The 25,956-nt window shown below is 39.6% G+C and overlaps 2 protein-coding genes across 2 annotated transcripts; one reads left to right on the top strand and one right to left on the bottom strand.

Moving 5' to 3' along the window:
• Positions 1-2,327: 2,327 nt before the first annotated feature.
• LOC104100280 (PHD finger protein ING2) lies at positions 2,328-10,626 on the bottom strand. The gene is made up of 7 exons (XM_009607489.4): positions 10,429-10,626; positions 10,239-10,310; positions 8,929-9,122; positions 4,404-4,467; positions 3,664-3,920; positions 3,492-3,530; positions 2,328-2,718 (listed from the first exon to the last, which is right to left on the bottom strand). The coding sequence occupies exons 1-7, from the start codon at positions 10,472-10,474 to the stop codon at positions 2,614-2,616; spliced, it is 777 nt and encodes a 258-aa protein (XP_009605784.1). The 5' UTR covers positions 10,475-10,626; the 3' UTR covers positions 2,328-2,613.
• A 4,624-nt stretch (positions 10,627-15,250) lies between these two features.
• Positions 15,251-16,807, top strand: LOC138902940 (uncharacterized). The gene is made up of 3 exons (XM_070190843.1): positions 15,251-15,726; positions 15,883-16,318; positions 16,784-16,807. The coding sequence occupies exons 1-3, from the start codon at positions 15,251-15,253 to the stop codon at positions 16,805-16,807; spliced, it is 936 nt and encodes a 311-aa protein (XP_070046944.1).
• The last annotated feature ends 9,149 nt before the right edge of the window (positions 16,808-25,956 follow it).

The raw sequence follows: 25,956 nt of genomic DNA, 5'->3' as shown, positions 1-25,956 counted from the left end.
CAATCTACATATTCTTAAAATCGCGTACAAATTTAATTGTTATCCGTTTTAAGAGTAAACACGTCAAACCGTCAAACATTATATTTGATGAGTTTAAAGAGAGGAAGGAGCAACATTCTTCATGTAATATCTTTGAACACAAAGCTGTCTCACTTCATTAGAAAGTAATTTAATTAAGACATCTTTGAAGCATAAGATTTTGAAAGAGGCATTGAGTATACCCAGTAATAAATTTGTAGCGTGATACTTGGATAATAATTGACCGTAATTATGTCGTACTATCAACAAGTTTAATTCAATGGCATGACACTTTGACATAATTCTTCAAAGCTACCCACCTTTGTCTCACGTTTCTAGGTGGAAAAAAGTTAACTAAACACGGTCTTTACCTGATTTAATGGAAGTTAGTATTGACATGCTCACATCCAAGATATTTTGTTGATATTAGCATGAGGTCTTATGTTCAATTTTAACGGAGATAAAAAATATTAGGTGATTTTTTTTCATATACATCTAAGTATTAATGGAAAGAGTTAATCGGTATTTGTGCCGGTGAAAAGTAATAAATATTTCATAAAATTTAACTAGTCGAGGTGTGCGCAAGTTAAGCCTGGATACCACGATAAAAAAGAAAAAGTTAGAGAGGGTAGACACAAGACAATTGTACGTGTGGACGGAAGATTACAAATGGCAGTTTTGTGAAAAAGAAGATGAAATTGACACCGGAGAGAGGGGAAGAGAAAGATATTAGGAGTCGCTTTAATATATAAAGATTATCTCTGTCTCCACATGTCCGGTTTAACTTTGTCTGTCGGTGTAAAGTAAAACTCATTACAATCACTTGCCGAATTTGGGAGTGGGCATAGTAGATGTGATATTTCATATTTGGACAGTTTATAAATATGATCGCTGACAGTGTACAAATATTTTTAGTATATTATACCTACAACAATAAATAATTTTTCATAGAGATGTGATATGGTTACCTGAAAAATATAGGACAATAGCTTGTTATATCCAATTGAATTGTGTAAAAATCATAATATAACTTAGAAACTCTAAAATCTTGTATTTCATATTTGTGTAGCTACGTTTTGGGGTCTGGCTGTGACCACAATACAAAGACAGGGTAGGGAGGGTAGGACAATGAGCATACTCCAAATTAGCCCCTACGCCACGCGGTGATCACTTAGCAAACAGAATACCTTCTTCACATAAAATATAGCATATATATTTTGGGACCTATGAGAAGGAAATGACAAATGGTGGTCTCAAGTCTCAACTTTCAAATATAACTCGTGTTTTGTTTTTCTGTTATATTGCTTCGTCATGAATCAATGAAGCATTGACTCTGAAAATTGGCCACCATTTTTATAGGGGTCCCTTTCTGGCACTCCAAAGCTGACGCCCAACACCCACTTCTTGAGTCCGCGTGGGTGTGCCCAACTCATTTTTATTGGTCATAGATTGGTCCAAGAAAAAGAGTGGCTTTCTTAATTAAGTCCGTTGTCCCTCGGTAGCTCAATAGCTCAAGGGTAGACCAATCAATTGTACTATACAAATATAGTGTGGCTTTCACAAAATGTTCATAGCTCATAAAGAGAAATCACATTTTATTAATGAATTTGAGTTATATACAACGATAATATAAATACATTTTATGCTAGTAGTATGGTTTCTACCTGCTATTTTTCACGTTTGCAGACTACAAATTCATGTTTGCTATATATAAAAATGACATGTAACTGACTTCTAAATGACTTGATAATATTAAAAAAATTTAGACTGATGATGTATATTAGTTAAACTCTTCGTTGATATATGCAACTAAGCTTTCCTATATGTCTGTCTCTTTCATAAGGCATTGGAAAGTCCCACTTCTTACTAGCAGCGATAGATGTGTAGAACTTTAACTGCGAGTGCATTTGCAACCACTAATTTGGACCTGAATTATATATATGTAAACATAGATATATATATATATATATTTATACTAGATTTGCATTCATTACTGTGAATGCAAAATCCAGCAAGCACAAGTAAAAACTTGATTGAATCTGTATTTCTGACTTCAGTATTTGAATCTGTATGAGATGGATCAAGAGAAAAACTTATCCTAGCAAATGTACTCCACGCAATAAATCATGTCAATTCCTATATTTAAGTGATATATTAAGATGAAAATACATAATTATTTACCATTATTAAGTGATAACGCTCATGTAAAAAGCACGTGACATGCTAATAGCTGTCCTGTTTGCTACTCCAAAAAGAAATGAAAAGGCATTCACAAACAAATAGCAACACTTGGAGTTCATCATGCAGCGTTGAGAAATTTTGGTTCCTCTGGTAGATATATGCTTAAACATGTACAAAGCAATCTCATCCCATGACTGTAAAACCAGGGATCACGAGATAGATGATGCACTTATCTGACCACCCTTTCTTCCCTCTCTCTCTTATGCACATATCTACGGTACCAAATTTGACCATTAACAGAATAGGTACATTTCTTTATGAAAAGAGACACTAGGAGAGCATAAACTATCAAAGATCCCTTCAAAAATTAATGTGGAAGGAATTACAACACACATAAAAGGTTGTGTACTTTAATCAATGTGGTAGTTGTCTGCAGGTCGGACAGTACCACTTCCCTTTAAATCTTGTCTCCGGTGTGAGCCCAACACATGAGTAGTGAAACCATTCACCTCCTTGGCACTGTCAAAAAAAACCCCAAACTCAGATCAATAACGGGAAGGTAATTGTTATAGCAAGAAGAAGTGACTCATCCAATCACATGAACACGAATACTCGCATTATGCACCACCAGTGTTAAAATTATGAATTTAGTGATCACTGAATTACATGAGTCAAAGTCAAAAGGGCTCCCGTATAAACAAATTGAACAGGGATCTACTTCAAATGTAAGGTTCTGCAATTGTATACTATGTAATAACTTCCTATATAATGCAAGTATTTGAAGTCCACCATACGTATGTATGTATGTATGTATGTCATATGGTACATTATCCATGCTCATGAAAAGGATTTTGAAGAATGTCTAATGGGGAATGCTCCAGGCTATAGTAGGCTAGAATTTGGGTAAACATGATACGGAACTAAGCCAGTCCATGGCAGATTCTGTAAAAGCCAAAATATGAATAAAACTTGAGGTGTAAGATTTATCTTGCCATGAAACCACACAATCTCTTAATTTTCATAAGAAAATCTTCTTTTTTACCATCTGCTCTACTTGCCTTCAAATCATTTCACCAATAATACTTGTCACGAGCAAATAGTCATGCTTGTTATTTTCTAAAATGAGCCGATATGCATTAAAATATAAAAAGACAATTAACTCGAGTTGGGTTCTAGCAAATAGCAATAAATTCACCATAATCCCTAATGATAGAGGTGTATATAGAAGATAAATGAAATGGTGCGATCAAGTGAAGGTCACAAACAATAACCATTGCACAAAGGGGGCCTACATTTTCGTTGTCGCAAGCAATCATATCTCCAAAGGATACCTGAAGAATCAATAGCTTCAGAAGTTAGCAAAACATTTGTACACAATAATACAATGATGATAAATGTAGATCGATAATTGAACATCAGCAACTTTAGCACATAAAAGCAAATTGAGCTATCAGAAATTGAGACCTGATGGCACACACAGTAGGTGGGTTCATTTGGATCAATGGGTTGTTCAACATCAACAGGAGAAGCGAAATCTTTCTTATGACTGCCAGGAGGAGGCATTAGATCGTAATCTCTGTCACGTTCTCGATCCCAATCCCAGTCCCTGTACTCAAGCCTCTTTGATTGAGGTGTTACATACGGTCCTTTGCGCTTCTCAGTCTTGAGGACCAAAGGTAATGGAGGAAGGATAGGAGGTTCATCGGCAGGTAGCTTTCCCTCTGCAGAAGTCCAAAAGTCAAAAGATGAACTACAGAAAAAAAAAAAGGGGAGGGAAGTTGAGCCTTGCATTCAACTTTTCAGAAAAGAAATAATGAACCTTGTATTGCTATGAAAATCAAAATTCTAAGGGGCAATCACTACCTAAAAATTCCCAGTGCCCAGTATAGAAGATACCAAACATTATAGTTACTATGTTTAGCAGCACGGAAGGTAAATCCACGGTGCTGTCTGAGGAACCCGAAAAAACTTTTGCTCAAATGAAGAGCGCTTTATTACAGCAAAGATTTGAACACAAATCCAATATTGATGAATCGCATAGAGCAAATCTTGATGAAACCCACAGAGCAAATTTTGATGTGTCTCCGAAGTTTTGCTGTAATAAAGCACTTTTCGCATCAAAATTTGATGAAACCCAAAGATAACTTCCAAGAGAATATTGGAGCACATGCTAAGACTTGAGAGCTCGGAAACATTTACTGCACCTTGCTTAAGATCTTCAGCAAAGTTGGAAAGATCTTCATCTAAGCGCTTGATGTGGCTATCTATCTGAAGAAGAAACCAGAATAAGCTGAGAGCAGTCTTACAATCAGAAAGAAAGATTTACAGGTAAATAAATGATCAAATTATTCAACTACTATGTTTAGCAACGAAAACTGAAAGAGATGCAAGTACAATCATTACAAATTTCACAATGACAAGGTACTGTGACAACAAAAGGCTATTATTAGTTTCAAGAGAATCTGATCTTTAATTATGCCAAAGAAAGAGGAAAAGAAATCTGACAATTAGTCCACTTCTGACAAAATTAATTTTGTCTTTAGATTAATGTTTAAGGAAAAAGATAATTGTCATACAAATTGCCTATAGCTGAAAGAAGTTAATAAGAATAACCTGCAAAAGATTTAGTAATTTGGCAAGCAAGAGAGGAATCTGTTGTGCAATTATGAGTTATTATGGCCAGTTTAAATTGTTCTTATATTCTGCATTCACATTATATCTTGAGCAACCTTTTTGTTTTTCCTTACAGCTCAATTCATTTATTAATTTCCTATTTCTTTCTGCAATATTTCATATCGAAGAAGCAACAACAACATACCAAGTGTAATCCCACATTGTGGGGTCTGGGGAGGGTAAAGTGTACGCAGACATTACCCCTACCTTGTTGTTGGGGGGTTGGGGGATAGAGAGTCTGTTTCCGAAAAACCCTTGGCTCAAGAAAAACAATTCTCAACAGGTTTGAACAGGAAAACAGTAATAAGGAGATCATGTTGGAAATACTAAAGAAAGAACATTAACAACAAAAATAACAAAGCATTAACATAATGATATTAGGTTTAAAGTATGTGTATTAATATGCATATCGCCTAGCATTTTACTCATATTTTGAGGAAATTGTATGTGTAATTCGTGGTATTTTTATGTGTAGGAGTCAACCCGAAGCAATGTGGGACGAAAGTGCATGATTTGAAGCAAAAAGAGAACAAAGCGAAAAAACCACCCCGGCTAGCGCCCAGGCAGACGCACTTCTTGGGGCGCAGAAAACAGTTGCAAAATTTTTGGGGTGATTGCCCAACGCAGGGCCAGCGCGACGCGCTGACCTGGACGATGGGTGACGGGATTTTTTCCCACTTTGCTCAGGACAAGGTCTTTTTCGGTCCTACACACCCCCAACTCGTATAAAAAGAAGTCTAAACCTATTTTGGAGGGGGAGAGACCACTTTGAGAGGAAAACACAAGCACGGAACACTCGGGCGCAAGGATTCTCAGTTTTTCTTCATCTTTCTTAATATTTTCAACCATTCAAACACTTGTGAAATTGTTTAACATTACCATGAGTGACTAAGAATCATAAGTTCTGGGGTTGTGATTTAACCATGAATATTGTTGTTCGAAGTTGACTTTACCTTTGATTATTATTCGCTAATATATGGTTGTTTCTTCAATTCTGTGTTTGATTGCTTGATTGTCTGGCCAACAATTAGGTTCTATTTACTATCTATGCTATGCTTTGGAAAGCTACGCCTAGATTAGAGAAGAATTGAGGAGGGCATGATCTTAACTCTAATGTGGGGGAGCGGATTTGTGGCTAGAATAGGAATATACCTAATCACCATGCTTAATTTAACATCGTGATCTTAATGGGTTGTTGATAGATTGATTCCATAGGAATATATGCATTAAATCTATTTTGAATAGGGGAGTAGTAATTCGGGAGAATACTACGAGAGCAATTACTCGATTAATTAGCAACCATAAGCGAATTGCAGGAAAAGGAGAGTTAATTAGAACACAATAGGATTAGTGAATCGATCACAACCCCGGAATGCTTATCTCTATTGAATTCTCAACAACCATTTTCGGCTTGCTAAACTAGTTAATTATTACATTCTCTGCTTAGTTATAATCACACCACTCAACTTTGTATTGACTCGATTGAATAACAATTTGAGTGAATTTAGTGGGTAGTTAAATACAAGTCTATGTGGGTTTAACACTCTACTTATCATTATATTACTTGTTGACCACGTATACTTGCGTGTGCATTTGGGAGCAACATATAACCATACAAGGGGAACAACAGATGCTACTGGACACCAAGAATAAGAAAATACTAAAATGATAATACTAGTACTGTTATGGAAAACAAAAAACAAACAACCAAAACAAACATAGCAGAGACGGAGTCCTAAACTCGACGGCCTACTAACCCTCCACCCTAATCTTCGATTTTTATATCTTTCCTAACTAAGTTCATGTCCTCGGTAAGCTGGAGACATGTCATGTCCTGTCTAATCACTTCTCCCCAATAATTATTCAGCCTACCTTTACCTTTCCTCAGACCCACAATAGCCAACCTCTGGCACTTCCTCACGGGGGCATCTATGCATTTCCTCTTCACATGCATGTACCACCTTAGCCTCACTTCCCTCATGTTATCGTCCACAGAAGCCACTACCACCTTGTCCTGAATAACTTCGTTTCTAATCATATCTCTTCTATTATGCTCACACATCCAACTCAACATCCTCATCTCCGCTACTTTCATCTTCTGAGCATGAGAGTTCTTTACTAGCCAACACCCAGTCCCATATAACATAGCTGGTCTAACAACCACTCTATAGAACTTACCTTGAAGTCTTGGTGGCACCTTATTATCACACAAGACACCAGATGCGAGCTTCCATTTCATTCACCTCACTCCAACATGATGTGTGACATCATCGTCAATCTCAATATTCCCTTTGATTGACCGATACTTGAAACTTTCTCTTAGGGATGACTTGCGTATCCATCATCACTTCTACATATGCCTCATGGATTATATCACTGAACTTGCACTCCAGGTACTCCGTCTTAGTCCTACTCAACCTGAAGCCTTTAGACTCTAGGGTTTCTCTCCAGACCTCCAGTCTCGCGTTAATTCCGTTGCGCATCTCGTCTACCAATATTATGCCATCTACAAATAGCACACCGTGGCACCTCCCCTTGAATATGTCGCACCAATACATCCATCACCAAGGAAAAATGAAATGGGCTAAGGGTTGATACCTGGTGCAACCCAATGACTACTGGGAAGTACCCTGAGTCTCCTCCCACTGCTTACTCGGGTTTTGATCCCATCGTACATGTCCTTAATCGCCCTAATGTATGCCACGGGTACACCTCTTGCCTCCAAACATATCCATATAACCTCCCTCGGAACTTTGTCGAATGCCTTTTCTAAGTCAATAAACACCATATGTAAGTCTCTTTTTTTTTCCTATACTGCTCCACCAACCTCCTAACAAGATGAATGGCTTCTGTAGTAGATCGCGCCGACATGAATCTAAATTGGTTTTCGGAGAAAAACACCCCCTCCTCACCCTAATCTCGACCACTCTTTCCCAAATTTTCATCGTGTGGCTAAGCAGCTTGATACCCTTATAGTCGTTGCAATTTGAATATCCCCCTTGTTCTTGTACAACGAAATCATCGTACTCCACCTCCATTCTTCGGGCATCTTTGCCGTCCTAAATATAACACTAAATAACCTAGTCAGCCACTCCACACCTGCCTTGCCTGCGCTTTTCCAAAATTCCACTGGTATCTCGCCTGGCCCGGTCGCTCTTCCCCGACTCATCTTATGCATAGCCCCCCGCAACCTCCTCAAATTTTATATGCCTACAATACCTAAAATCATGATGCCTTTCGGAGTGTTCTAAATCACCCAGCACAATATTCATGTCTCCCCCCCACCCCCATTCAAGAGTTTATGGAAGTATGTCTACCATCTTCGCCTAATGAGTGCCTCATCAACCAATACTTTGCCTTCCTCGTCTTTGATGCACTTCACTTGGTCCAGGTCTCGGGTCCTCCTCTCGCTTGCCTTAGCGAGCCTGTACAGCTTCTTTTCCCCACCTTTGTCCCCTAGTTCCACATACAAGCGTTCAAAGGCAGCCGTTTTTGCCGCCGAAACTGCTGACTTTGCTTCCTTCTTCGTAGTCTTATACCCCTCCAAGTTCATCCTCCTTTCCTCCTCGTCTTGCTCTCCACTAGCTTCGTGTAGGCCACCTTCTTGGCTTCCACTTTCATATCGAAGTGCAAATTTATTTTATTTCCTATTCTAACATAGTGAATTCTTCATCCTTATTTCTTGGTCCCTCTTAATAAACTTCACCATTGGCTTCGATAAACGATAACAAAATATGCCAATAATAAACCACAAGGAATTTGCCCAAAAGCATTTTCCAGTGAAAGGGAGATTGGCAGCAACTAGATGTTACACTCAAATGAAAACAATCATCGCTAAAATGCTATGGAAGACATAAGCTTAAATAAAGAACAAAAAGAGAAAAGTATTCAATTATTCTTGCCGTAAGAAGATTAATCACAAAAAGCAGAAAGAAAGACTGCAATAGTTACAAGAATCACGAGTGCAGCAAAAGGTCAAGTTCCATAAAACAGGGACAAGAAAACTTTGAGGAATACAGCACATCAGTGAGAAGCCGAATACAATAAGAAGCTTACAATATCATGAGCTTGTCGAGCAAGTAAAACCTTCTCAGTGCAAAGGCTTAAGGCATTGTCCTGGTTTGCTTCAATCTCCTTCCTCAATTTCTCAAAAGCCTCATCGTCATCATAATTGTATTTCCTTGATCCCTGATTCTGAGAAGCTAATCCTAGGCAGTAATTGGTCTGCTGCCTAGTCTGATTTATTATTCCTTCATTTTCCATTTCATATTACAGATTGTACACCCATTACATTACTAAACTTAGAAAAAAAAAAAAGTGCGACTATGAAAGCAGAAAGTAATCCATTAATTCCATTTTTTTTCTGGGACTCATTCTTTGTTTGTCCGTCCCAGAAAGATCAACACATTCATATTTAGAAAATATTTAATTTTTACAATCCAATTTTGCCCTTCCTTTAGATGCTCTTATCAGAACTAACATGACTTGTTGTAAGCCTCATTGCAACCAAAAAAAAAAAGACTAGTTGCCTACAGAAGGTACTTTTAGCATTTTACGCATATTAAGCTGTCAAAATTTTCCTTTTTCTTTTTTAGATAAACTCAATGCCCAATCAAACTTCGCCGAACAAATTGGGGACAATTGGAGTATTCCTATGTTCTGGTTTATCTTATACATTGATAGCTTTATTTATTGGGTAACAAGCAATAAAGCTCACTGAAGCCCTGAAGCTCAGGTTGTACATTGTGCCTCACTTAATTGGCGCTTTAGTGTAGACGTTAAGGTGTGTCTACCTTCACCGACAGGGTTCTTTAAGGACACAACATGACATATATGGTTTTTAAGTATAGCTTTTCCATTCTTTTGTGCAAATAAATATTGTTTCTGTTCAAGTTATGTTTCCTTTTTTTATTTTTCTTCATTGGCGCTTTTCTTTGCTAAAGCCCACCCTTTAATTGAGCTATGCACTTAAAGCTCCAACAACCTCTGGCACTGTTTTGTGCTTTCCTCTTTTGGCTACTCTGATTGGAAGAAAAATAAATGTCTATAATTACTAGTTGACAACCAGGAAATAAAGGGGGATCTTAACACAAATAGCTGTCCGGATTCACCATTTAGTTTTCCTAGCCGATATACATAGATTATACACTGATTATACATGTTTATACACATATTACACATGGATTATACATATATTATACATCCATAGGCTATTTTAAGTTTAAGCAGTTTAGTGTGCGACTATTTAGGTTAATTTTTCAACAACAAAAATCAACTAACCTGCTATAGCAGATTAAATATAATGATTGCGTGTTTTTTTTTTACACTGTGAGTATATATAAGTTAATTTCTTAGAAAGGGCATACCTTGAGAACGCTCATCGAGTTCTCTAATGGTGTTAAGAAGCCGCTGAAGCTCAGCAGGCAATGTGCTTGAATCTGTTTTTTAACACAAAATTTTATTAATTAGTGACGTAAAATTCAAGCCTTTCAACTTTAAACTGAGCCAAAAGTAAAGCAGAAAAAAAAAAGGATTAATTCGAAATCGGAAACTTACATTCCAAGTAATCATCGACGAAAACTCCGGTTCTGGCGATCGCCATTGTCGTCGGGATGAATTTGATTTTACGATATTAGGGTTTTGAGGAGGGAAGGGAAATTAGGAATTAGGTTTAACGACGATGTTTATTCGAAAATGTTCTTCTCCGCACCTATTTCCCAATTTTTCCTTTTTTTTCTTTATCAAGGGAAATATGAAAAGATCAGTATATTTAGGCCTCATTTGTTTGCACTTATCCGAGTTTTGTATTTTGATCGTTCAGATCTTAGACATTAAGTGTTTATTTTAAAAGTTTAAATATTAATTATTCAGATCTTAATCATTAGGTGTGTTTATTTTTTTTACTTCATAATCACTTAATGGGTGTAAATATGTGTATATGATTAAGATTTATAACAAAGACTTAATATCATTAAAATACTATCATCCATATTCATTATTAACTGCCGCCACTGCCTACCATTATCAACTACCACCATACCACACACCACCACCATACTCAACCACCACCACTACCATCATCCTCAATCATAGCATCCACCATTATCGACTACCACCACCCATCATCCCCACCACTCCCACCATCATCATTCTCAACCACAACCAACACTCATCCACCTCAACTACCACAACTAACCACCCCATCACCAGCAACAATCATAGTTGGCACTGCCCAGCATCATAAACTGCCACCAACGACGACCTGTTTGTTTGTCATAACGTAATTACAATGTAATTATAAGTGTATTGTTTGGTTTCACAAGTGTAATTACATAGTAGATTAAATTTTAAATGAATTAATTATTAAAAGTTAATATAATAAATATGTACCTATAAATGATTTTTTATAAGTACCAATGATATTAGATTTGGTATTTAAGATGCATATTTTTTCTTGAATATACATTAATTAGTAATCATATATTTATAACTAATATTGTAAAAATAATTTATATATATTTTTCAAATGAGTAATATTTAGTTTAATTAATTATAAAACTAAAAACATATGTTTTGTAAAAACATCATGGAATGCATGTTTGATAAAATAAATTAATATTTATAAATAATATAATAATATTATTCAAATATTTGACAAAACTAATCTATTAATTCTAACTAAAAAATGAACAACATGCAATGTGAAATAACAAGTCAATACTACTAAAATAAGTAAATTGGAACCATAAATATAACACAATTTTAAAATTCAAAAACAAATAGTTTAACATATGTCAAATTCCAACATAATAAAAATAAGTTCTAATACAACTTACGATTAGAAAATATAATAAGTTTATAATCTCATTCAACAACGAAATTCTACTTTAATGGACTCACCAATTATATATCAAGTTTGTTAATGACTTATTATTTCTAACATTACGAGGTGTAGTTTCAAAAACTAGAATAGTAACGCAGTTACACTAAATAAAGAAAATAAAATAAATAAGAAATAAAATATACGAGCAATTAAATAGAATCACAAGAAGTAAATATAGAAAAATAAAATATAAATAATGTACAAACAAAAATATATTTTAAAATTAAAAAAAGTAAAAATAAAATTAAAAGAAGTTAAAATAATGGAAATAACAAAAAGGAAAGCAATTAAAAAGTAACCTTGTAATTACACAGTGTAATTAACACCAATTCTGTAATGACTCGGCCGGTCGTTTTGAGTTTATTAGCCCCGATCCCCTATTTACTATTTTTCCCATATCTGTTTCTGCTTATGTGACTTGCCGTGAGGTCTTATTTTTTGTTTCGGAGTGATTTGGGACATTTAGTCCCTAAAACAGAAGCTTAAGTCTTAGAATTTTGACCGTAGTCGAAAGTGCGCAAAGACGACTCCAAAATGGAGTTCTGTCGGTTCTGTTAGCTCCGTTGGGTGATTTTGGACTTAAAGGGCGTGTCCGGACTGTGAATTTGAGGTCTGTAGCTAATTTAGGCTTGAAATGACGAAAGTCGAATTTTTGAAAAGTTTGACCGGGGGTTGACTTTTTAATATCGGGATCGGATTCCGATTCCGGAAGTTGGAGTAGGTCCATAATGTTGAATATGACTTGCGTGCAAAATTTGAGGTCAATCGGACGTGGTTTGTTATGATTCGGCATCGTTTGTAGAATTTGAAAATTTTAAAGTTCATTAAGTTTGGATTGGAGAGTGATTCGTGTTTTTGATGTTATTTTAGGTGGTTTGAGGATTCAACTGAGTTCCTATAGTGTTTTGGGACTTAATGGTATGTTTGGTTGAGGTCTCGGGGGCCTCGGATGAGTTTCGGGTGGTTAACGGATCATTTTTGGACTTTGGTTGATGGTTGATATCTATTGGTGTATATTTTATGGTTTACTCTTACGCGTTCGCAAGAGGAGCCTCGCATTCGCGAAGGGTTAATGTGAGCTGGGAAGATTTTGTTCTTTGCGTTTGTGAAGAAGAGGACGCGAACGCGAAGGTGTGGTCTGCGTGTGCATCGCGAACGCGTGAGTGGTGTCGTGTTCGCGAAGAGACTTGAGGTAGCTGGGAATCCCAGGTCTTTGGTCTACGCGTTCGCGAGGTATGGGCCGCGTTCGTGATGAGTTGAGCTTGTAAAGCTTCGCGTTTGCGAAGAGTAAACTGGGAGGCAGTCTGAGTTGGCCTACGCGAACGTGAGAGGACGGTCGCGTTAGCAAAGAAGGAAATCTGGGCAGACATTATTAATTTTAAAAACGAGGGTTTGAACCCATTTTTTTCATATTTTGAACTAGAGAACACGGAATTGGGCGATTCTTGAAGGGATTTTTGTGGAGTTGATTGGGGTAAGTGATTCTTACTTGGTTTTGGTTAAATCCCATGATTTTATCTTTAATTTTATCATCTAATATGTGATTTGGGGTGAGAAATTGGGAAAAAAGAGGAAGAACTCTTGAGTTAGAATTTCGAGATTTTGAATGGGATTTTGTTATCGGATTTGAGTAATTTTGGTATGGTTAGGCTCGTGAGTGAATGGGCTTTCGGGTTTTGTGAATTTTGTCGGATTTCGAGACGTGGTCCCGGGGGCTGGGTTGAGCCTATTTCGGATTTTTGGCTTATAATTTCATGTTTTTCTTGTGGAATTGATTCTTTTAGCTTATATTAATTACATCAAACTGCTTGTGGCTAGATTCTGGGCGTTTGGAGATTGATTCGAGGGGCAAGGGCATTGTGGAGTAGGATTTTGCGCGGTTTGAGGTAAGTAACAGTTTTAAATCTGGTCCTGATGGTATGAAACCCCGGATTCTTAGTACGATGTGACTATTTTGGAGGTGACGCACATGCTAGGTGACGGGCGTGTGGGCGTGCACCGTGAGGGATTGTGACTTGGTCCATCCCGTGAGACTGTAAAGTCGAATAGCCTATTGTAAATTACATGTTCTCTCTGTGTTATAGAAATTGGACTGCAAATCATATTAGAAATCATGCTTAGGATATGTGATGGTACTGTTGGGACCCACAGAGGTCGCGTACTTGTTGACGTATTTGTTAATTGTTGTCTTGTATCCAGTCATAGTTTTCCTTGCGTATCATATCTCAGTCTCTTCTTCATTCTTGTTGATATTATTTTTGTTTAGGCTAATCTTTATGATTTCTGAGAGCCCGAGAGACTAGAGAGGTTAGTGACTGAGTTAGGGCCTGAGTGTCGAGCTGTGAGCTATATGTATGTATATGGATCGGGTTGCACACCGCAACGAGCCTTAGGGATGTATATATGGATCGGGTTGAACGTCGTAACGAGCCTTAGGGGTGTATATATGGATTGAGTTGCACGCCACAACGAGCCTTATGGCTATTTATATGGGATCGGGCTGCACGCCGCAGCGATATAGCGTTTGGGCTGAAGGAGCCCCTCCGGATTCTGCACACCCCCAATGAGCGCAAGTACCTATTGAGTTTGAGTACTGAGGGCTGAGAACCGAGTGATTGAGTTGTTGTGACGAGTTGAGTGTCTGTTGCCCCGAGAGGCTGTACTTGTTTGTCATTTGTTGATGCACTTAGTTGCTATCTGTCATTGTTGTGAAATTTCAGAAAGATTCTATATCCGGATTACCTGCACTGCAACTGTATAAACTGATTTGACTTGAACTGCCGGATTTGAAAGCATGTCTATTCTTTGCTAGAATTATTGAAAATGAACTGTATTTGTATAGCTCGACACTACCTTCTCAGTTCCTTATTTATTTCTGTTACTTGCTGAGTTGGTTGTACTCATGCTACACCCTGCACTTCATGTGCAGATCCAGGCGTGTTTGATAACGGAGGTCATTGAGTTCGTACGCGATCGAGTACCGGAGACTACGAGGTAGCTGCCGGCGTCCGCAAACCATGTCTCTCCTTCTATGTTTTCTTTCTTTTCTGTATTGATACTTAGACACTGTTTGTATTAGACTGGATATTTAGATGCTCATGACTCAGTGACACCCCGATGTCGGGCTATTTTTCCGCACTTATGCTTTGGGCTTTACCCCGTTTTTATGAAAGACTCCGGTTATTTTAAATATATTAATTCATTTATGTTAAATGTTGAAAGTGTTTTGGAGATGTCGGCTTGCCTAGTATCACGATAGGCGCCACCACGATGGGTTAGGTTTGGGGCCGTGACAAGTTGGTATCAGAGCCTAGGTTACATAGGTCTCACGAGTCATGAGCAAGTTTAGTAGAGTCTTGCGGATCGGTACAGAGACGTTTGTACTTATGTTCGAGAGGCCGCCGAACCCTTAGGAAAACTTCACATTCTTGAATTCGTGTCGTGCGAATCTGTTGATTCTGGTGACTAAATATTTATTCTTTTATTCTCTCACACATGGTGAGGACTCGTACTACGAGGCAGGATGGGCAACCACCAGTACCTCCAGCCAGGGCCACGAGAGGCCGAGGTGGCGGTAGAGGCCGTGGTAGGGGCAGAGGTGCAGCCCGCACAACAGTTGGGGCAGTACCTGCAGACCCCCCAGTTGCCCCAGTTCAGGAGCAGACACCAGTTATGGATGAGCCTGTGGGACCAGCTCAGGCACCACCTGTGCCTATTGTGGTTCTAGGCCTTCAGGAGGCCTTAGCTAAGATTTTGACCGCGTGTACCAGTCTTGCTCAGGCGGTCTCTATTCCGGCCGTAGCAGCCACTTCTCAGGCCAGGGGAGGCGCTCAGACTGCCGCCGCCCGCACACCAGAGCAGGTGGTACAGGGATTCCAGACACCGGGGCCACCACCAGTCCAGCCGGTTGCCGCTGCTCAAGATTATGTGGTTCCTGCTATGCTTGAGGATGAGCAGCGTAGATTGGAGAGGTTTGGGAGGCTCCAGCCTCTATCTTTCAGTGGTGCAGAGGGAGAGGATGCACAGGGTTTCTTGGACAAGTGTCAGAGGATACTCCATACGGCAGGTATTCTGGAGACCAGTGGGGTCTCGTTCACTACTTTTCAGTTCTCTGGGGCTGCCTTCAGTTGGTGGGAGGCTTACAAGAGGCGTAGGCTAGTTGGCGCAGCACCCCTTACATGGCAGCAGTTCTCCGTTCTTTTCCTGGAGAAGTCCGTGCCTCAGTCCCACAGAGAGGAGCTGCGCATGCAGTTCAAGCAGCTTCGTCAGGGTGATATGTCCTTGACTCAGTATGAGATGAGATTTTCTGAGTTGTCCCGTCATGCAATCTGGTTGGTTCCCACTGATAGAGAGAGGATCAGAAGGTTCATAGATGGCCTCACTTTTCAGCTGCGATTGCTTATGACTAGAGAGAGAGAGTCTGATGCTAATTTTGATGAGGTTGTCGACATTGCTCGTCAGATTGAGATGGTTCGCAGCCAGGAGCAGGTTGAGAGAGAGTCCAAGAGGCCTCGTGGACAAGGTGGATTTAGCGGTGTTTCTTCTGGGGGCAGTTCCACCACGGTAGGGGTCGTCCTTTCAGAAATGCTCAGACGGCTCTCCCAGTTCACCGTGGTGCATCATCTGGTCATGGTTCACACAGTTATCAGCATGGCCATTCATCTCTCAGTGCCCTCCCAGCTCAGAGTTCGTCTCGTGCTCCATCGGGTCAGGGCTCGTCTATGCTAGGTCCTTCTACCAGTTATCCTAGTGCTCGGGGCTCCCTTCAGTACCCAGCACCAGCACCGGGGAGTTGCTATGAGTGTGGAGAGTTTGGCCACATCAAGAGACATTGTCCCCGCCTTATTGGATGTCCGGCTCAGTAGAGGAGCCAGTCTATGACATCAACAGCAGTTTCTTCACCACCCGCTCAGGCAGCTTGAGGTGGAGCCCAGTCAGCTAGGGGTCGCCCGAGAGAGGGAGGACAATCAGGCCTAGTCAGTTTCTTCACCATACCATATGCCATTGCTTCGGATGTTGTGATTACAGGTATTGTCTCAGTTTGCCATATAGATGCCTCTGTATTATTTGACCTTGGTTCTACTTATTCATATGTGTCCTCGTATTTCGCTCATTATCTGGATATGCCCCGTGAGTCTTTAGTTTCATCTGTTTATGTATCCACTCCAGTAGGCGATACTAGTATTGTGGACCATGTATATCAGTCGTGTGTGGTGACTATTGGGAGTCTGGAGACCAGAGTAGATCTTCTGTTGATTAGTATGGTCGATTTTGACGTGATTTTGGGTATGGATTGGTTGTCTCCATGTCATACTGTTCTAGATTGTCACACTAAAATCGTGACGTTGGCGATGCCGGGGTTGTCGAGGATTGAGTGTAGCGGCTCCATAGACTATGTTCCAGTAGAGTGATTTCATAGTTGAAAGCTCAGCGGATGGTTGAGAAAGGTTGTCTATCTTATCTAGCCTTTGTGAGGGATGTTAGTGCAGAGGCCCATGCTATTGATTCAATTCCGGTGGTGTGAGATTTCCCGGATGTATTTCCTGCAGACTTGCCGGGCATGTCACCCGACAGGGATATTGATTTTGGTATTGATTTGGTGTCGGGCACTCAGCCCATTTCTATTCTACCGTACCGTATGTCACCAGCTGATTTGAAGGAGTTGAAGGAGTAGCTTCAGGAACTCCTTGATAAGGGGTTTATTTAGCCTAGCGTGTCACCTCGGGGTGCACTAGTTCTATTTGTGAAGATGAAGGATGGTACTATGAGAATGTGCATTGATTATAGACAGTTGAACGAGGTCACAATCAAGAACAAGTATCCTTTGCCGCGTCTTGATGATTTGTTTGACCATCTTCATGGAGCGATGGTGTTCTCCAAGATTGATTTGAGGTCAGGGTATTGCCAGCTAAAGATTCGGGACTCATATATTCTTAAGACAGCTTTCAGGACCCGATATGGCCATTATGATTTCCTTGTGATGTCTTTTGGGCTGACCAATGCCCCATCAGCGTTCATGCATTTGATGAATAGTATGTTTCAGCCTTATCTCGACTCGTTCATTATTGTATTTATTGATAATATCCTGGTGTACTCTCGTAGACAGGAGTAGCATGCTCAACATCTGAGGATTGTGTTATAGCGATTGAGGGAGGAGAAACTTTATGCAAAGTTCTCCAAGTGTGAGTTTTGGCTCAGTTCAGTGGCGTTCTTGGGGCACGTGGTGTCCAGTGAGGCTATTCAGGTGGATCCGAAGAAGATAGAGGCGGTGAAGAGTTGTCCCAGACCGTCCTCAGCCATGGAGATTCGGAGCTTTCTTGGGTTAGCATGCTATTATCGTCATTTTGTGGAGGGTTTCTCATCTATTGCATCGCCCTTGACCAAATTGACCCAAAAGGGTGCTCCTTTCAGGTGGTCGGAGGAGTGCGAGGAGAGCTTTCAGAAGCTCAAGACTGCTTTGACCACGACTCCAGTTCTAGTCCTACCATCAGTTTCTAGTTCTTACACAGTGTATTGTGATGCCTCGCGGATCGGCATTGGGTGTGTTCTGATGCAGGGAGTAGGGTGTTTGCTTATGCCTCGCGCCAGTTGAAGCCCCATGAGAAGAACTATTCTGTCCACGACCTTGAGTTAGCATCTATTATTCACGCCTTGAAAATTTGGCGGCACTATTTGTACAGGGCCCATTGTGAGATTTACACTGATCATCGGAGTTTGCAGCATCTGTTCAAACAGAAGGATCTTAACTTGCGTCAACTGAGGTGGTTGGAGATTCTTAAGGACCATGATATCACCATTTTGTACCATCCCGGGAAGGCCAATGTGGTGGCCGATGCCTTGAGTCGCCGGACGGAGAGTTTGAGGAGCTTAGCATATCTTCCAGCAGCGGAGAGGCCACTGGCATTTGATGTTCAGGTCTTAGCTTGCAAGTTTGTTAGATTGGATGTTTATGAGCCGAGTCAAGTATTGGTTTATGTGATATCTCGGTCTTCTCTTTATGATCGTATCAGGGAGCGTCAGTATGAGGACCCCCATCTGCTTGTCCTTAAGGACACAGTCCAGCACGGTGATGCTAAGGAGGTCACTATTGGGGATGATGGTGCATTGAGGATGCAAGGCAGGCTATGTGTGCCCAATATAGATGGTTTGCGTGAGTTGATTCTCCAGGAGGCTCACAGTTTGCGGTTTTCTATTCATCCGGGTGCCGCGAAGATGTATCAGGACTTGAGACAACATTACTGGTGGAGGAGATTGAAGAAGGACATAGTGGAGTATGTAGCTCGGTGCCTAAATTGCCAGTAGGTGAAGTATGAGCATCAACGACCATGTGGGTTACTTCAGAAGTTAGATATTCCGGAGTGAAAATGGGAGCAGATCACTATGGATTTCGTTGTTGGGCTTCCACGCACTCATCGAAAGTTTAATGCAGTTTGGGTGATTGTGGACCGGTTGATCAAGTCAGCTCATTTCATTCCTGTGATGACTACCTATTCTTCCGAGCATCTGGCTCGAATGTATATCCTCGAGATCGTCATGCTTCATGGCGTACTGGTATCTAGCATTTCTGACCGGGGTACGCAGTTTACATCACGGTTCTGGAGGGCCGTATAGCATGAATTGGGTACTCGGGTGGAGTTGAGCACAACATTTCACCCTCAGACGGACGGACAATCCGAGCGCACTATTCAGATATTAGAGGATATGCTCCGTGCGTGTGTGATGGAGTTTGGGGGTTTGTGGGATCAGTTCTTGCCTCTAGCGGAGTTTGCTTACAACAATAGTTATCGGTCAAGCATCCAGATGGCACCGTATGAGGCTCTGTATGGTAGGCGGTGTAGGTCTCCAGTGGGTTGGTTCGAGCCGGGCGAGGCTAGATTATTGGGTACAGACTTGGTTTAGGATGCTCTGGAGAAGGTTAGGGTGATTCAGGATAGACTACGCACAGCCCAGTCCAGACAGAAGAGTTATGCAGATCGGAAGGTTCGCGATATTGCATTCATGGTTGGAGAGCGGGTCTTGCTCCGAGTGTCACCCATGAAGGGTGTTATGAGGTTCGGAAAGAAGGGCAAGCTGAGCCCGTGGTTTATCGGTCCATTTAAGGTATTGCGACGTGTTGGGGAGGTTGCTTACGAGCTTGCCTTGCCTCCCAGTCTAGCAGGAGTTCATCCAGTATTCCATATTTCTATGCTTCAGAAGTATCACGACGATCTGTCTCACGTATTAGATTTCAGCTCAGTCCAGTTGGACAAGGATTTATCTTATGTTGATGAGCCGGTGGTGATCTTAGATAGGCAGAAAGCTGAGGTCAAAGAATATTGCTTTTGTAAAGGTTCTGTGGAGGGGTCAGCCGGTCAAGGAGGCGACTTGGGAGACCGAGCATGATATGCGTAGCCGTTATCCTAATCTTTTTACCACTTCAGGTATGTATCTATGCTCGTTCGAGGAAGAATGATTGTTTTAAGAGGGGGAGGATGTAACGACCCGGTCGGTCGTTTTGAGTGTATTAGCCTCGATCCCCTATTTATTGTTTTCCCTGTATCTGTTTCTGCTTATGTGACTTGCCGGGAGGTCTTGTTTTTGGTTTCGGAGTGATTTGGAACATTTAGTCCCTAAAATAGAAGCTTAAGTCTTAGGATTTTGACCGTAGTCGGAAGTGTGTGAAGACTACTCCGGAATGGAGTTCTGTCGGTTCCGTTAGCTCCGTTGGGTGATTTTGGACTTAGGAGCATGTCCGGACTATGAATTTGAGGTCTGCCGCGTTCGCGATGAGTTGAGCTTGTAAAGCTTCGCATTCGCGAAGCGTTGATCGCATTCTCAAAGAGTAAACTGGGAGGCAGTCTGAGTTGGCCTACACGAACGCGAGAGGACGGTCACGTTCGCGAAGAAGGAAATCTGGGCAGACATTATTAATTTTAAAAACGAGGGTTTGAACCCATTTTTTTTTTCATATTTTGAGCTAGAGAACACGGAATTGGGCGATTCTTGAAGGGATTTTTGTGGAGTTGATTGGGGTAAGTGATTCTTACTTGGTTTTGGTTAAATCCCATGATTTCATCTTTAATTTTATCATCTAATATGTGATTTGGGGTGAGAAACTGGGGGGAAAGAGGAAGAACTCTTGAGTTAGAATTTTGAGGTTTTGAATGGGATTTTATTATCGGATTTGAGTAATTTTGGTATGGTTAGGCTCGTGAGTGAATGGGCTTTCGGGTTTTATGACTTTTGTCGGATTTTGAGACGTGGGCCCGGGGGTCGAGTTGAGCCTATTTCGGATTTTTGGCTTATAATTTCATGTTTTTCTTCTGGAATTGATTCTTTTAGCTTATATTAATTACATCGTACTGCTTGTGGCTAGATTCGGGGAGTTTGGAGATTGATTCGAGGGGCAATGGCATTGTGGAGTAGGATTTTGCGCGGTTTGAGGCAAGTAACAGTTTTAAATCTGGTCCTGATGGTATGAAACCCCAGATTTTTGGTATGATGTGACTATTTTGGAGGTGACACACATGCTAGGTGACGGGCATGTGGGCGTGCACCGTGGGGGATTTTGACTTGGTCCGTCCCGTGAGACTGTAAAGTCGAATAGCTTATTGTTAATTACATGTTCTCTCTGTGTTATAGAAATTGGACTGCAAATCATGTTAGAAATCATGCTTAGGCTATGTGAAGGTACTGTTGGGACCCGCAGAGGTCGTGTACTTGTTGAAGTATTTGCTAATTGTTGTCTTGTACCCAGTCATGGTTTTACTTGCGTATCATATCTCAGTCTCTTCTTGATTCTTGTTGATATTATTTTTGTCTGGGCAGATCTTTATGATTTCTGAGAGCCCGAGAGACTAGAGAGATTGGTGACTGAGTTAGGGCCTGAGTGTCGAGCTGTGAGCTATATGTATGTATATGGATCGGATTGTATGCCGCAACGAGCCTTAGGGCTGTATATATGGATCGGGTTGCACGCCACAACGAGCCTTAGGGCTATATATATGGATTGGTTTGCACGTCACAACGAGCCTTATGGCTATTTATATGGGATCGGACTGCACGCCGCGTCGATATTAGCGCTTGGGCTGAAGGAGCTCCTCCGGAGTATACACACCCCCAGGGAGCACAGGTACCTATTGAGTTTGAGTACTGAGGGCTGAGAGACGAGTGATCGAGCTGTTGTGACGAGTTGAGTGTTTGTTGCCCTGAGAGGTTGTACTTGTTTGTCATTTGTTGATGCACTTAATTGTTATCTGTCATTGTTGTAAAATTTCTGAAAGATTCTATATCCGGATTACCTACCCTGTAACTGTATAAACTGATTTGACTTGAACTACCGGATTTGAAAGCATGTCTATTCTTTGATGGAATTATTGAAAATGAACTGTATTTGCATAGCTCGTCACTACCTTCTCAGTTCCTTATTTATTTCTGTTACTTGCTGAGTTGGTTGTACTCATGCTACACCCTGCACTTTATGTGCAGATCCAGGTGTGTTTGATCACGGATGTCGTTGAATTCATGCGCGATCGAGTACCGGAGATTACGAGGTAGCTGCCGGCGTCCGCAGACCTTGTCTCTCCTTCTATGTTTTCTTTCTTTTCTGTATTGATACTTAGACACTGTTTGTATTAGACTGGATATCTAGATGCTCATGACTCAATGACACCCTGATGTCAGGCTATTTTTCCGCACTTATGCTTTGGTTTTTATCCCGTTTTTATGAAAGACTCCGATTATTTTAAATATATTAATTCATTTCTGTTAAATGTTGAAAGTGTTTTGGAGATGTCGGCTTGTCTAGTATCACGATAGGCGCCATCACGACGAGTTAGGTTTTGGGTCGTGACAAATTCTCACATCCCCTTTAGAATTGAAGAGTGTAATTACATTTCTCTTATTATACCTAATTCCATGCTGACCAAGTAATTACTTGGCCAAACAAATATGTCAAACTATGTAATTATACCCAATTATACCCAAATTCAATTTCTAAGTGGCTTCCAAACAGGCTCTTAAGGTTTGACAAAGGGGTAGTCCTTTCATCCTAATCTTGTATATTATATTCCATAGGCATAGTAGAGTATATTTATGAAGAGAAATTTAAATTTAAACATTGATTCATCAAATCTTGGAAAATAAACATTGAAATTGGATGGTAGAGAAGATGAATAGTTTTGGGTTTGGTTGAACGATATCGTTTTGAGTTTCTAATGAACAGTTTGATTTCATTACACGTTTAACGGATGAATTGGAGCTAAAACCTAAGAATTGACCTTCGAATGGTGAAATATGAATTTTTGCTAAACTTGTGAAGTTGGAACTAAGTATTATATACTTAGTTGACTTAGTCGGAATTGTTGTGATGCATTATTGATTTATATGAGCTCGTATATGTAGATTGTGATCATTGGCGTCGTTGGAGAATTTTGTTAATTTTAGAGTGTCGTAACATTATTTTGGAGCTTGGACCTGAGATAAGTTTATTAGACTTACTCTTCTCGAAAATTTTTCTCTTAAGCATGATTTGAGTCTACATGTGAGTTATTTGTAGATATACGTTTGTGCTTGTGGGGATAAGTGAGTAAGAACGTAACCATGTATTTTGAGTTGTGTTACATATTCATTAAAAAAATTATTCTCAAACTTGTTGGAAAATGACACTTGAGACAAAAGTTATAAGTTTTATTAAAAACTTATGTTATTGATAAAGGAATAAAATGTTTGAGTTCTATTGTTATGATTTTTATAAAATGTGAAGTGTAATATTTTTTCGAAACATTTACATATTGAAATAACACTTGTTAAATATTTAAGGATTGAAATCTCATTTTGTTAATCACTTTAACATGAAATGAGAAAGGATTTCATTTGATTTTTGTTCAAATGGTTGGATCGGTTATTAACATCGTAATTTGATAAAAGTAGGTCTTTTGAGGCTACAAAGTTATGAATCTATTTTTGGAATATTAAATATTTTGGGAGCTACTATGTAACGACCCGACTTGTCGTTTTAAGAATTTACATTCCGTTCGGTGGCTTAAGGTCTCGAGCAGCATTGAAATGTGTATTATGACTTGCGAGAGCAGTCAAGTTTGGTTTTCGGATGATTCAGGATTTAATTGAAAGAACAATTCTTGTTTTGGAAGCTTAAGTTGAAATAACTGACCGGATTAAACGACCCCAAAATAGAGTTTTTATGATTCCAATAGCTCCTTATGGTGATTTTGGACTTAGGAGCGTGTCCGAAAATATTTTTAGAAGTCCGTAGTGAAATTTTGCTTGAAATGAAGAAAGTTGAATTTTTGGTAAGTTTGACCGGGGAGTTGACTTTTTGATATCGGAGTCGGAATCCAGTTCTGACAATTTTTATAGATCCGTTATATCATTTATGACTTGTGTGCAAAATTTGAGATCAATTGGAATTGATTTGATAGGTTTCGGCATCGAATGTAGAAATTGGAAATTCTTAAGTTCCTTAAGCTTGAATTAGGGTATGATTCGTGATTTTAGCGTTATTTTATGTGATTTGAGGTTCAACTAAGTTTGTATGATATTTTAGGACTTGTTGGTATATTGGGTTAAGGTCCTGAGGGCCTCATATGAGTTTTGGAGTGGTTTTGGATCATTTTTTAACTCTTGTTTTTTATACAGCAATGTGCGAAATGTTTTATGCACAGAGCTGAGTTTGGAAGCTTATATCTTGAAATATATAAGGAATATGGAAATTATCAAAACATGAAAGTTTTATCCCTTTGCTTCTAGTTTTCAGAATGATAAATCATTCATCATTCGGACATTTGTACAAAAGGTTATGATCGATTGACTAAAGCTGGTACTGCAGATTTTGGCTACAGCAGCGTGCATCGCCAGAAATTTCTGTTGCACATGGCTGACTTTGGGAGCTTATATATCGCAATCTATAAGGAGTTGGGCAATGAGTAAACCATGAAAGTTGTAGCCCTTTGTATCTAATTTGCAGAAATTTAAATTGTTTGGCAGTTGGAGTTGAGTACAAGAAGTTATGATTGATATACTACAAGCTGCCGGGGAAGAGTTTTGGAAGAGTTTGATGTTTTCAGCATAAGTATGTAATGATCCAAAGGTCCATTTTTAGTTCTAGAGATCAAAATTCAATTTCGAGACTTCCGAGATTTTGATAATGAATTGTAGGAGTGATCTGAAAAGTTTGGTCTAATTTCATCAAGTCGCGATTGGGTTTTTAGCGTGAAACATGAGTTAATTGTTTAGCGAGCGAAATTGGTATCGCATTAAGCAAATGAGCTCCGAATTGAGTTTCGATTGAACGACTAGATTCGTATTATTATTTGTGACTCATAGGAATAAGAATCGTCGAATTCTGAATTCGTATGATGGAGTTAAAGCCTTTTTAGTGAAACAAATAACTGTTGGTGCAAGCAAGTTCCGATGTGGATTTTTAGTGACGGAAAATAAACTTTTAGTGACGGATGGGCAGAAACTTAAGGACCAAAAATGGTCATTTCCTTCATTTCGTTTTTGGATTTTTGGAGCACGGTTCTTGGGCGATTTTGAGGATTTCTTCACGACTTCGACTTGGGTAAGTGTCCTATATCCAAAAGTGATTATATTTCATAAATACATGATTATATTCATCATTTATTTCGGATTTAAATGGAAGAAATCAAGATTTTTGCAAAACTTTTCAAGAACGAAAATTTTAGATTTGAAGGTTGAGTTGTTATCGGAATTTGATAAAATTGGTATGGGTGGACTCGCAATTGAATGAGTTATCGGATTTTGTGAGTTTCGTTAGATTCCAAGATGTGGGCCACACAGACGATTTTTGAGTTAAATTTCGAATTTTATTGAAAAATTAGTATTTTCATATGGAATTAATTTCTATAATTAGTATTGAATGAATTGAATTAATTTGGATAGATTTGAGCTATCCGGAGGTCAATTCAAGCAAGAAGGCGATTTTGAAATATCGGCATAACTCCAAAAAGATAAGTATCTTGCCTAACCTTGAGTGGGGAAAATTATCCCTTAGGCATCGAGTCTTATGTGCCATTTGTAAAATGTGAAAAGCCGTATACGTGAGGTGACGAGTACGTACTCGGGCTTATATGTGCAAATTTTATTGGGTTAAAGTCTTAGGCATTATTGCGTAGTAAATTGGATAATTGTTGGCATTTATTAAATCATATATTTTGCCATGCCTAAATCCTTGTTTGTTG

This window comes from Nicotiana tomentosiformis, chromosome 12 (genome assembly GCF_000390325.3).
Source record: "Nicotiana tomentosiformis chromosome 12, ASM39032v3, whole genome shotgun sequence".
Classification (NCBI taxonomy): domain Eukaryota; kingdom Viridiplantae; phylum Streptophyta; class Magnoliopsida; order Solanales; family Solanaceae; genus Nicotiana; species Nicotiana tomentosiformis.
This window is presented reverse-complemented; position numbering and strand designations above follow the sequence as displayed.

Excerpts from the sequence above, each read along its gene's own strand:
- LOC104100280 (XM_009607489.4), bottom strand. The coding sequence starts at position 10,474 with ATGGCGATCGCCAGAACCGGAGTTTTCGTCGATGATTACTTGGAAT. Across the intron at positions 4,468-8,928 it reads CTCGACAAGCTCATGATATT|ATAGATAGCCACATCAAGCG; the intron begins GTAAGCTTCTTA and ends TTTCTTCTTCAG. Across the intron at positions 3,531-3,663 it reads CCTACTGTGTGTGCCATCAG|GTATCCTTTGGAGATATGAT; the intron begins GTCTCAATTTCT and ends TTGATTCTTCAG.
- LOC138902940 (XM_070190843.1), top strand. The coding sequence starts at position 15,251 with ATGGTGAGGACTCGTACTACGAGGCAGGATGGGCAACCACCAGTACCT. Across the intron at positions 15,727-15,882 it reads GAGCAGCGTAGATTGGAGAG|TTGGTGGGAGGCTTACAAGA; the intron begins GTTTGGGAGGCT and ends GGCTGCCTTCAG. Across the intron at positions 16,319-16,783 it reads CTGGGGGCAGTTCCACCACG|GTATTGTCTCAGTTTGCCAT; the intron begins GTAGGGGTCGTC and ends TTGTGATTACAG.